The following is a 13954-nucleotide window of genomic DNA, read 5'->3' on the forward strand; positions in this document are numbered from 1 at the left end:
AATGGATGAACACGTATGTAACAATAATTGGAAGACAGTGGTAAGTCAAAAATCATTCCACCGTTAATCTTTTGACGCAGCGACGGTATCAGAGTAGGACCGAATGAAAATTTGCATTTCAAATGACTTAATTATGCATGGGAACTCTTCAGTTCCGGAATAAAGTGAAAAATCTCTTCTTCCCGTCACTCAGTTTTCTGAGTTTTCGTTCCCGTTTGGTAAAAATCCTTATTTAAATAAACGTCTCTCTTAAGGAATTGTTCAATCAAAATTAAATTTCTCAACTCAATTGGAAAACGAATTTATTTTATAATTTCTAAAATCCATTTATATATTTTTTTAGAATTTTCTTACATATTTTTTTTAATATTAATTAGGGATGAAATTAAGTATAAATATTTAAAAACAAGTATAATTAAAAAAGGAATTTCGACTTTCTAAAATATTTTATAACGAATACTTTAACGAAGTATGTTGTAATATTCAATATTTCAAAAGCAATAATAAATTTTATACTAAGAAAAGGAAAAAATGTTGTTTTAAATGCTTGAAAATTTAAGAAAAATTTTAATGGATTAAAAAAATAATAGATACATACTACTTTTTTGTGTCAATATTGTCGACTTTTAAACTGTTTTTGCTCTTAAGTATTAAATTTAGATTCAAACCTACTTACGTAACATTTAATGGAAATAAGTGTTGCTTTAGAAATATTTAACTGACTATATTTTTATGTAATTTTATACTTTCAAAGCTCTGATAAGATGGATATAAAAGGTAACAGATTAAGAGGATGCCATACCATGAGAGAAATTTTTCATTGGAAATTCTCCTTCACCTCCATAACTAATTTCAAATTGAAAGTATAGAAAAAGTGAGTTTAGACAATCTTAGAGTAAGTCATGAAGTTCTAAATAATGAAAATAAATTTTTAAAATATCAAAATGAAAATAGATAATGAGAAGATAACCCTGGATTTCGGAATGAAGAATGTAACTCAGGGTTTCGGAATGAAGAAGATAACTCAGGGTTACGGAATGGAGAAGATAACTCAGGGTTACGGAATGGAGAAGATAACTCAGTATTACGAAATGAAGAAGATAACCCTAGATTTCGGAATGAAGAAGATAACTCAGGGTTACGGAATGGAGAAGATAACTCAGGGTTACGGAATGGAGAAGATAACTCAGTATTACGAAATGAAGAAGATAACCCTAGATTTCGGAATGAAGAAGATAACTCAGGGTTACGGAATGGAGAAGATAACTCAGGATTTCGGAATGAAGAAGATAACTCAGGGTTACGGAATGAAGAAAATAACTCAGGAATATGGAATGAAGAAGATAACTCAGGATTACGGAATGAAGAAGATAACTCAGGGTTACGGAGTGACGAAGATAACTCAGTATTACGAAATGAAGAAGATAACCCTGGATTTCGGAATGAAGAAGATAACTCAGGGTTACGGAATGGAGAACATAACTCAGGATTACGAAATGAAGAAGATAACTCAGGGTTACGGAATGAAGAAGATAACTCAGGATTACGAAATGAAGAAGATAACTCAGGAATACGGAATGAAGAAGTTCTCTTCCAATAATTTTCATTTTGATATTTTAAAACTTCTTTTTCAGCAATTGAAATTTCGTGACTTACTCTAGGCTTGCCTGAACTCTCATCCTCTTTCTTTTAAATTTTAAATTTATCAAAGAGGTGAGAAAGAATTTTCGACGGAAAGTTTCTCCCGTGGTATGGTATCCTCTTAACATCGAATTACATACTGAAAAATTATTAATATAGCTAATCACATAAAAAGATGTTTAAAAATCATTCATTCTAGTTTTTTCATTGGATTAAATATGTATTACTTACACGCTTCAATTTTAGTCGATAATTAAACAGATTTTTAATTATAGTCCCCCCTTAGTTCTAGCTGACCTTTTTAAATATTTGCCAGTTTTAGAAAACGTTTTTCACTTTACTCAGTTAAATATTAATTTATGATGCCTAAAGTTTGTAGCTCCATGACTTCATTTAGAAATAATACTGTGGAACCTCTTTATAAACTTTATTTACGAAGTATTAAACATAAATCAAAATGTCAACAAGAATATAGTGCCTCTCAGTTCATAAAATGTCACTTTTATATGCAATGAATTTTACTAAATTTTTACCGTATTCTTTAACGATGACTTTTTAACAATTCGCCAGTTTTAGAAAACGTTTTTCACTTTACTCAGTTAAATACTAATTTATGATGCCTAAAGTATGTAATTCTATGACTTCATTTAGAAATAATACTGTGAAACCGCTTTATAAACTTCATTTACGAAGCATCAAACATAAATCAAAATATAAACAAGAATATGGTGCCTCTCCGTGCATAAAATGTCACTTTTATATGCAATGAATTTTACTAAATTTTTACCGTATTCTTTAAACGATGCCTTCTTAACGATTCGCCAGTTTCAGAAAACGCTTTTAAATTTCTATTAACTTCACTTACGAAGCATTATATATAAATTAAAATGTGAAAAAAATATGGTGCCTCTCAGTTCATGAAACATCATTTTTCATGCGATAATATTTACTAAAGATTTACCATACTCTTTTACGAATAAATCTGTTAAAAAATCTTATTTCAATTTTTCTTTAAAGTCCTTTATTTAATATCTAGTCAATTGCACTGTACCAAACTTTAACAAAATTTGATTTTAGAAAATAGTATTCACCACGAAGTTATTTCAATTTTTTTTTAAATTAAAGCATAAAAATAAAATCACAATTATCTATTTAAGAATGCTCTGAATTTCTGAATATTCAAAATTATAAATGTATTGTAAAAAAATACTACTCATGTATTGTTCTTTTATTAGCTTAAATTTTGACTAAAACAATTATTTTATTTTTACAAAAAATTAGATAAAATATGGTTTTTCTTTGCGCTTCAAAACGCTTGCCAACAAAAATCATCTTTGAATAAAATGTGTTAAAGTAAGCGTAAAGTAACTACACTTTTTCAGATGGAATTCTAAAAGTCTTTTTCAAGAGCTAGACAAGTCTGAACTTTGTTCTAGAATTGTAATCCAGATAAAAAATATTTCTTTGAATAAGATTTTTTTTTCTTCCATTCTTTAGAAATAAGGCATGATATAAAACGGTTGGCAGACTGTTAAAGATTGATTGATTGATTATAAACGCTCAAACAGTTATCTATTTTTTAAATTTAAAACTGCTCAAAAGTGGAAAACTTACTATAGGTCATCGAGGATTTTTTATTCTCATTATTTCGCTTACAAAAAATTGTTGAACGAATTTTTAAGAGAAAGCTTTTTATTGGAATGTTTACGGAAATACAGATCAGGAGTTTCAAAATGTTTCGGCTATGGATCCCAAAATGATTAAGCTTGTTTTTAAGGAACCCCTGCCTTATAAATAATTAATAGGTTCTGCCCCTATCTGCTTCGCTCACCAACTTCTGTGGATGCTTCTCATTCAAAAAATTAGGATGATGGTTCTCTCTTCATCTTCAAACAGTTTACGTCCTGTTTTTGCAAAAAGAAAATACGATTGGATTGCTGTTTATTGCATTTTGAGGAGGGCTAACTTTGACAAATCTATAACATAAAAAATCGGTACCCCCTCTCAAGGGCGCCGGCAAAATAATATAAAAGGGGATGCAACCCTCTAACAAACTACCCTCCCCCCCCCAAAAAAAATTTTTAAATATTCTGTTATTACATTTTGTTTTGTTATTACATATACTTTCATCTGTTAATTTTTTTCAAGATACATTTCTTCGTTGTTAACAAGATATTTAAAAAAAAGTGCGAATTTCTTGTACTTGCAAATTTTGCCACGAGAAACTATATTCATGGCGCTGGCATAGCTACTGACTTAGAAACACAAATAACTGCAAACAGTAGTTTCGTATACTAACGTGTTTGTGCGCGCTTAACATTGGTATTTATTGTGTTGATGAAGTTTTAAGGTTGTGTGAAGTCAGTTTGTGTTATACACCTTTGTTAAACTAAATAACTAATGGAGATTATTTATACTTTATTACAGATTATTTATACTTTATAATGGAGATTATTTATACTTTATAATGGAGATTATTTATACTTTATAATATTATTTATACTTTATTAAATGAAATTTAAAAATATAGCTCAGATATCTGCCAAGTTTGTGCATGCTCAGTATGCATAAGAAAATAATCAAAGATGCCTCAGAATTCATTGAAAAAGTTGTAAACAAATTTGGACAGCAAACAAGACGATTACAATTCTTGTTTGAATAAACAATTTTTTAATTGTTATCTATCAATAATTACTTAATTATTTGTTTTTGAATAAAAATATTTTTAATACAAAAAAATTTATAACAAAATTGTTTTTCTGTATATCTTTAATTGTTTTTAAGAAGAAAAAGCAAGTGTACCCTCTTACACCCTCTCCTCAATATTATTACTCAATGAAGATGAGTAGTGCTATTGAAAAGCAATTCCTCTCCGACTCTTTAGATTTTTTTAAGTTATTACTGAAAATTTATTTAAAATTTACTTAATTTTTGCTTATTACAATTCAAATGTTTATTTATTTCTCTCTGTTAGTTGTGCGCTTCGTATTGCTGTCACTGTGTACTGTGTGTGTTACTGTGTACTTCGTATTGCTGTTACTATATGACCACTTCTAAACAGAGTGCATAGCCTGATGGGAATTTCCTTAATACGCTTGACGCTCAATTTATTGATAAAATAATTCAATAAATGTAAAAAAATAAACTTATTTAACTTGATAAATTTTAATTAATTTAGCTTGAAAATTCTTCAGGAATCTTATCCTACTGCTTAACTCAAAAGGCAAATATTCCTTGCCTTCGGAATTGGGTTAAAAAAAATATGAAAGATATTTATTGCCTGAAGCTTACCAAATGGACTGGATTATTATAAACAGTAAAAAAGTTATGAAAAAAAGACAAATACTAATAAAGTAAACCTAATTTACGCAGATTTTACGTTTTGAAATATTAAGGGGACTGGAAAGTAATGTCGTTTTCGTGCATTTTGTATTTGTTATCAAGACTTTATTTTTAATAAATAATGTATTCACCCTCGTTTGCAACAACCTTTCATTGCCGGATGGGGGAAAAAATGAATTGGTTTTTAAGACTAACGAATATTTAATGAGCCGTAACGACAATACTTTCCGGTCCCCCTAATACTTGATTATACAGTTTATTTCTACATTTGGCTCAACAAGTATTGATGATCAACTACAATGCTATTAATTACTTTAACAGAACAGCAACTATGTAGAAAGTGTTCTTAACTAAGCCCAAAGATCGATACTAAATTACTCTAAGCTAAATGATTTTCAAAATAAATTATCCAAATAAATATACGATTCGACGAATGCTTCGGTTTAATCTGATGAAAAGAAACATTGTGTCCTTCCAAGATGTTTTAAAACGCGCATAAAAAAGCAGATAGCATATTTTATCAACTCTATCACTCTAAGAACAATAACAGTGTGTAGACCAAAAGAACACAATGTTTCGGAGCATGGTAATAGTAACTGTGAAATGAGATATCGGAAATTTTCCCGAATATGAAAGTTTGCTTACGTAAAGATGCTTGGCGCCCAAAGTTGACAAGAGAAAGTTTTGGCGGGGATTGTCCAAACAGCGAGACAAAAAGGATTCCCTGATAGATTAAGACAAATTGTCTGGGTGGTAAATTCTCTGTATAACTACGGGTGATTAAATGACTAATTTCTAGTTACTCTTTTACAATCTTGCAAACAAATAGTTTCTTTAGTTCTAAGAATTTAATTGCGGATGTATAATTTTCTTTCCGGAGAAAAATGTTCTTTGAGCTTCATTAATCAGGAATTCGAAACTGAGGACTGTGAAAGTATGGGTAATTGCAGATTTTTTTCTAGAAATATGCAGAATAACTTATGTAACCCTAATTAATTGTGGAATATAAATGATGAATAATTTCTGTAACCTGTGATTGTAGAATAATTTGTATAACCCAATGATAATAAAAAATTATGATCTGTATAATAATTTGTGTTAATCAATGATTGCGGAACAATTTGCATGGTAAATAGTTTATGTTTCCCAATTATTGTAGAGTAATTTGCATGATAAGTAATTTATGTAACCCAATGATTGTGGAATAATTTGCGTGATAAATAATTTGTGTAACCCAATTATTGTAGAATAATTTGCATGATAAATAATTTATATACCTAATGATTGGGAAATAATTTGTATGATAAATAATTTGTGTAACCCAATTTTTGTAAAATAGTTTGCATGATAAATAATTTATATAACCTAATGATTGTGGAATAATTTGTATGATAAATAATTTGTGCAACCCAATTATTGTAGACAAATAATTTACGTAATCCAATGATTGTGGAATAATTTGTGTGATAAATAATTTGTGTAACCCAATTATTGTAGAATAATTTGCGTGATAAATAATTTATCTAACCCAATGATTGTGGAATAATTTGTATGATAAATAATTTGTGTAAGCCAATGATTGTAGAATAATTTGCATGATAAATAATGTGTGTAACCCAATGATTATAATAAAATTAATGCTGTGAAATAATTTGTGTAAATAAATGATTGTGGAACAGTTTTTATGATTCATATAAAAATTAGGAATGCACATTGGTTGTGGAATAATTTATATGATCTATAGAATACTTTTCGTGATCAAGTTACTTTAGAACGATTTATGAGATTTGTAGAATGATTTGCATAATCTGTAGAAATTGTTTTTAATAATTTTAGAAAAATTTATAAGACCTGTAGAATAGTTTGCGTTACATAATGATTGTAAAATATGTAGGATCCATAGAATATTCTGTGTAATCCAGACAGTTTTGTACGCGTTTGTTTTCAATCAAAACTATTGCCTTAAAATGAGAAAAATAAAGAACATGTCTCGAAAAAAAATTTTTAGCGTTTTTTTTTTTTTTTTTTATTGTTTCCTAAGTTTCAACGTTAAACGTGTTAGATCTCTTAAGATACTAACCAAAGACGCGTTAATTATGTTTGTAGTTATTAACTCATTATGTTTGTAGTAACAAAAATTATTCTCGATCATTGTTAGCTGCGCAGAAATTCAATGGAAACTGTAATTCTAATATAGTTCTTATGAAATTATGAACTTAGGAGTTTTCATATTCTTATACCAAATGCAAATATGAAATACGAAAAGAATATAAAAGAAAATTAAATTATAATACAAAATACATAGAGAAATTATGACTACGATTCAAAGTAAATAAAGATACATTTTTTGAACAAAAAATACCTACTTCTTTTTTAATAAGAACGCTATGAAATTATAATAATTAATGGTTAAATATTGTAAGCAATTTTTCGCAACAAGTTTTCATAATTTTGATTTGAATATATATAGATATCTTTTTCACAGCCTAATATTAAATTTTTTAAACAACTACAAAAATTTTAGATATTTTTTTTTCAACAATATCTGAGAAAAGGAGAAAATGGAAAATGATATTGCTGCTCCAATTTCTAAAATGTTAATTTCTGGTAAACACTTTTAAAGCGTACATTATATTAATATTTTGGCAACGAATAAAAGGCTCAAATTTAAAACTTTTGAGAAAAAATCAATGTTTCTAACAAATAAGTGATCCTCAATTTCATAGAACCAGCTCCTTTCTCAATTATTTCGCATTTTGGTGCAGGGTGGTCATAAAAAACTTGGTCTACTTATGAGCATCTAGCGACAGTTCGTTCAACCAATCGAGATGAGATTTCATTCATAGTTTTTCAGAAATATGAACTTGAGATTCTGAGAACGACAGCTGACGCTCACTGTTACAGATACAGAAATTCGGTTATAGATACAGAAACAAACAATAAAAACACCTCTCTTCACAATACTGAATTAGGTGGAATTCCTAGGTTCAATTAGGTGAAATTCTTAAGTATGATTGCTCTTATCCTGTTACCAAAACAACTAAAACATGTTTCTTAATGTCGGTATTTAATATGTTATGAAACGTAAACAATGTTAGTAGCGCCCTCTGAATTATAAGAGTTGAAATTTCACAGCGCAAATTCAGGTAATGAGCCAACCTGTAAATAGACATTTGCAATCAAGTTTACCCTGTAGCGTGCAATTACTGTACTAACAAGAATTAAAGAGAAATAACATGACTTAACAAGTATGTATTAATGTACTAACCATGTAACGTTCCAACAAGCATACACTGACAATGCTATGTGCTAACATGAATTGAATGTTAAAAAGCATGTTACCTTGGTAACAGAATCATCAGTAGTTATGTTTGGACAAGCCAAGCTAGCCAACCATTGCCCTATGCGAAATAAGTCAAGAAGGTGGTTCTTTCGTTAGGCAAAAGAACACCGCAAGGGTGACGGTGCGTCAAGCCCCTCCAATAGATGGCAACACCACTCATTCGTAAGGCCTTCCCCTTTAGGCATAGATCTGAAGAGGAAGGAAATTTTCTCCAGATCTCTGTAACCATAGTACTGCTCAACGACTGATCACAAGACTTTTGATTCCACAAATTTTACGAAGCACGTATATAGCATGTACTTGGTGGGTCATAACTGTAATCACGTGATACTCGCGGTCCATGGTATCAGATATAAAACAAGCCTTTTTTTACTCTAGCCGCCCAAGATCAAGCAGACATGATCTCTATACGATACTCTCATGTTAGTACGCTACCGTACGCTACCCGCTAAACATTTATCATTCTGTCCGTCTTGAAGGGGTTAATTTTGCGTGAATGAAAAATTGAACTATAGCTAAAGTACTAAAGTATCATCAGAGCACTAAACTTTCCCAAAAAAGGAAATTCATTCGAAATGCTAATATAAAAAGGACGTAATTAGCATTTAAATTATCGCCTGTTCCTATATCAAAACCAAAACTAAAATTAGACTGAACAACTAAAATCTCACCGTAAAACTTAAAAATCGTTAGGACTGACTCTTAGCAAACGAAATCAATTCAAAAAGAATTATTATTGCAATGGCGCCATCTAGGTGTAAAACGAAAGCAAAATGGCTACCTTTAAAAGACTACAACTATACAAAGACCAAGCCTCTGCATTTAAAATTTGGAAAAACATTTCAATTTTAAATTAAGACTTACATTTTTCTAAAAACATTCATTATAGGATGATCATTGGGTATTCATTATTCCGTAAAAATTATAAAAGCAGATATTATGTTGGACAAAATAAACAAAGGCTGCAAATGTCTATTAAGCACGAAAGGTCAATATATCTAAATTATTTTGTTCCAAGATCTTAAAAATAACTCTCTCATTAGTTTTTATACCCTTATTATTATTAATCAAAGCCAAATAATTTGTTTTTATTAATTAGAGTTAAAATTGCTGCAATTTATATTGAAAATCTGCTGAAATGTGTTATTTTATTAAATATATTTTATATCCGAAACTATTTTTATTTAAAATTCTTTTTTCATTTTCCTTACACACTTTCTTGTACTGTTAAGAGCAATTTATTCTTAACAAACGAAAGAAAGTGAAAAATGTAAGTCACAGTAACAATTTACATCTGAATAACTCTAAGTTAAGTCAAAGCATTGATTTCGACAAGAGACCTACATTTACATGTCATTGCCGAACAACATTTTCCCCAAAGCAAGTGGGACCAGCAGATAGTCTTTGAAATGAATGATTCTTTCCCTTTTTTCTTCCCTTCTTCTTCCCCTTCCATCTCTTTTTTTTCTTATTTTCCCTCACTCAGATAGGGAAAAGGGGTTTAAGAACGTATTTTTGATCAATGTTAACAGGGGTGAACGGCCAAAGCAATGCTTTCAGACAACTACTTTTTGTATAGTGATAGCAGCGCTTATTTTTTTTTCTTTTTTACGTGACGAGAAAACGACCCAATAAGAAATTCTTTGGCGAAAAAGAAATTCTAGACCGAGGTTCCACTAACCAGACATTGTGTCATAAATGACTGAGAATAATGGTTAAGTAATTATAAACAAAAGTATAGAGAAACTCGGCCAAAAGTAAAGCTTCAATGCAATTGAGCCCCGTGTCTGGTAGTCGTCTACGTCATTAATACGTATTACTGATTATTTGAAGCAGAAAAACCAGTCTATAAAGGACTCTCTTGGAAATGTACACCCCTACTATGATAACTATTGTTATTTTTTGGCCATAAAATTAAATTAATCATAGAAAATTCAATGTTTCCAATGATAATAAGTGAAAGCATAAAAACTTTTAATGCATAGAAACTATGTACATGATTTCAAACTGCAATATTATCTTCCCTGAGAGATATCAAAATAGCATCGTACAATTTGTATGTGATTTTCACCGTAATCTATACATAATAATAAAAGCGGCTGTGTGTGTGTGTGTGTGTGTGTGTCTGTAATCACAATATATCGCCCCAGAAGCCTCGCCCAGGCACGAAACTCGGCACATAATTGTGTTTTGACATAATGAAGAAGTATTTTTTTTCTTTTTCAAAAATTTGGATTAGTTATTTAGTTATCAGTCATTTTGTAAGTCTATGCTTTTCGTCTGCTTTTTCGTCTTTAAAGAGCCATATTCAAAAAACTATTAAAAAATGCATATACTTTTCCCCACTCTTATAAATGTATGCTAATGCGAACCTTACAATTGAAATATTAATTTTCGACAACTTAAACCAATAATATACGAAGGAATTAATAATTTAATTGTAAAGTTCGCATCAGTTTACATTTATTAAAGTGGAGAAAAGTTTAACTTTTGTATTAAAAATGTGGCAACATATTCGATACGTAAATAGAACGCTTCGCTTTGATATATTTGTCGCTATTCATAATTGTTATAATAAGTTTTTCTTCTTCTTTACACGCTCTATTTTTTTTCTTAAGCGAAGACGATAATTTTTGTAGCGATATTGTAGTACTTTGTACAACTAAAAATTCTTTTCACAACACTTTAAAAATATTTACTTTATTTTCTTTATATATACAGAGAACAGTCGGCAAAGAATTCGATTAGGTTGAAAAACATTTCGCTGAAAAGGAACGAATTCCAAAAGAAAAAATGAACAACTTAAAGAATAAAAATGCTGATGCCAGCCAATTTTTTGAAAAACTTAGAAATAACAAACCAAACGATGTTAAATAACAAACCAAACGATGTTAACAAAATGACGTAGAAAGCGCAACTAGATCAAAATTATACAAGCACAACTAGATCAAATTATAATACCTGAGTGCTTGACGTAACAGATATAGAAATAGAATTTGATACCATAAAAAATTATATAGAAATAAAAATTGATACCATAAAAAATTTATTCGTTTTCGTGTTCTTTTCATGTATTTGGCATTTTAGTTTGTTTTTTTTCTTAAGCGTTGTAGCTATATAATTTCAAACATCCTCAAGAGCTATAACACATCTGCAGCAGAACTGGATATGAAGACAAAATTGCAGGACAGGAACACTTTAATTGTCCACTAATCTTCAGATTTCCTGCTATGTTTTAAAAAACTTTATTTGTGAAAACCTTCAGCGTGGCGGACAGCTGGCCGCCTTAGGCGGCTAGTTATTCTAATAATTCCCAAAAGTAGATGCAAATTAATGGGGAAAAATCTATAAAAAAAATTACTCCCACTACCGCCCGTTATGGACTAGGGAATCAAGAAGGCTAAGGTTCTACAATTTCATGACCAGCGGCGTGAGTGTGGTATTGAAGCCAACATTGCGAACAAGCCGCCTTTACTTACCAGGCAAGCTGATTGCCATTGCTCTGAAACTGGTTGGGCTAGAAGCCGCCATGGATGCTCGAATTCCCAGTCCCTCACAATAACAGTTCAGTATCTTTAACTGCTAAGCCGTTATATTGCTATCATTGTAATAAAAACCTATTTAAATATTACAAGTATACAAAGAAAAAGTTTGGGCATAATTTTAAGAAAAAGGGTTATTATAATAGAGAAACTCCGAGCAAACATTTTGTAACAAATTAAGGACATTAATATTTTCACTTCCATGAAGATAATTGCAAAAGCATTGGGAAGCTTTATCGGATCATTGGGCTCAATGCTTTCGACAAAAAGCAGTGGTTTAAGGGCTTTGCTGCGTTGAAAACGCATTGAGCTCAACGCTTTTGAAGAAAAGCAGTGAATAAAGGGCTTTGCTACGTTAGAAACACATAGGGCTCAATTCTTTTTGAAGGCGCCTGATAACGGAATGGTAATATTTGTTATCATCCCTCTAAACCAAACGAACGGTTTTAAAAGCAATGAAAAATAATAAAAAAAATCCAGTCGTGACGCCATAGGGAGTTAAGCGGAAGTTACCATAGCCTTTTCTGCTAGCTCTAACGCTGACTACTTTTCCTATATGATTTAATGTAACAGTTGAATGTTGCCTAAAAACTACATTCTCAGCAATATTAACCTGATAAGCGGGAAAGACGCAGGAATGAACTGAAATTAGCCACAATTGAGGAAGGAGATTCATCAATATTCGAAAGTAAACGGTTCATCACGAATCAATGAGATTCCGTGAAAAATAAATAACAATATAAAGCTCAAAGATTGTTGAATCATCTTACGTAATGGCTCTTTTTCTGATAGGTCTGTGTTTTGCATAATAAAAAGAGGAATGTTTAAGCTTAGTTCTCTTTTCAAATAAATTCATTTTAATGGATTTCGCTTTCTATACAAGCAATTCTATTGGAATCCTTCATACGCATTATTTTTACCAAATTAGGAAATGATTTTAATCAAGTTAGAGATGCGGTACAGCCAAAATGTATTTCTTGATCATTAACCATTCCCACATAGTTTTTTTTTCTTTTTTATAACCGTCGTTGAACAATCGACCCAATTTTTTGGGTTAACGACTACTAATGTTCAACTCCGTAGCCTTGTAATTTTGAACCCAATCCAGAAAACAAGGGAACTCCTGGATTAAGTATTGGGAGAAATTTGCCATCTTGGAAGACTTTTTGATGGAACTAACCCGCATTTGCTTTACGTCTGGAGGGAAACGACGAAAACCTCCCATGATTAGCCTCATGGCAAGGGAACTCTAACCCATGATCCATCTGCCACTGAGGATATTTTACGTCAGCACTGTGGTAGGTGCAAGCCGGGTGCGGAATTCGTATCGACCAGCCATCTCTGGGTTTTGAACCCGGTTCTTCTCATTGGAAAGCGAACGGCTCCCCACATAGTTTTATAATGAATTCTATACTCATTGCTAGTCGTAATTTTACAACAGAATGAGCAAACAAAAATGTTGCCCAAAACTAGCAAAACTTTAAAGAGGAAAGTGATAATAAAAAAGATCTAAGTCTGAGTGAAAAAATTTACAGTTTAAGTCTTTTGTTTTCCTTTTCTATCAATATAAAGATAAAATTGTGCAATAAACGCATAATAAAAGATTTTTGTGTGTTAAAAACAAAACTAGTAAAATATAAAACAAAATGTCAGAAATGAAAAAATTTCATCAACATAATAAAATTATGCGTTTGTATGTGCATTTAAAAACAAGAATAATAAAAAATAAAATATTAAAAATATCTGAAAATGTAATTATTAACAGTTAAACTTTTCATATCTTAATTGTTACGATGTTTCTAGTATTACAACAAGTTACAAGTTCTTGAAATTTAATTTCACGATTAGTTTATTTTATTATACATCAATATACGAGGAGAAAATGAAATAAATACTTAAAACAAACAATTGAATTTCTAATTCTGTTAATTAAACAATAAAAAGTATTTTAAAAACATAAGGAATAGTTTAAAGTGTTACAAATACTTGAAATATAATTTTACGACTATTTTTATTTTGTTATAACTGAATTTACATATGAAAAATAAAGGTAAAAACTTATACAATGTAATCAAAAGTTTTATCC

At 30.2% G+C, this 13954-nt stretch overlaps 1 protein-coding gene across 1 annotated transcript in view; it reads left to right on the top strand.

Annotated features, from left to right (window-relative positions):
* The first annotated feature begins 944 nt into the window (after positions 1–944).
* The window catches only part of LOC139426144 (uncharacterized), a 31921-nt gene continuing 18911 nt past the window's right edge, over positions 945–13954 (top strand). The window contains exon 1 of the mRNA XM_087152846.1: positions 945–1585. Within this exon, the coding sequence (XP_087008972.1) occupies positions 945–1585 (641 nt within the window). The remainder of the gene's footprint in view (positions 1586–13954) is intronic.

Source organism: Parasteatoda tepidariorum, chromosome 10 (assembly GCF_982258835.1).
Source record: "Parasteatoda tepidariorum strain Cologne lab strain chromosome 10, Ptep-v5.0, whole genome shotgun sequence".
Classification (NCBI taxonomy): domain Eukaryota; kingdom Metazoa; phylum Arthropoda; class Arachnida; order Araneae; family Theridiidae; genus Parasteatoda; species Parasteatoda tepidariorum.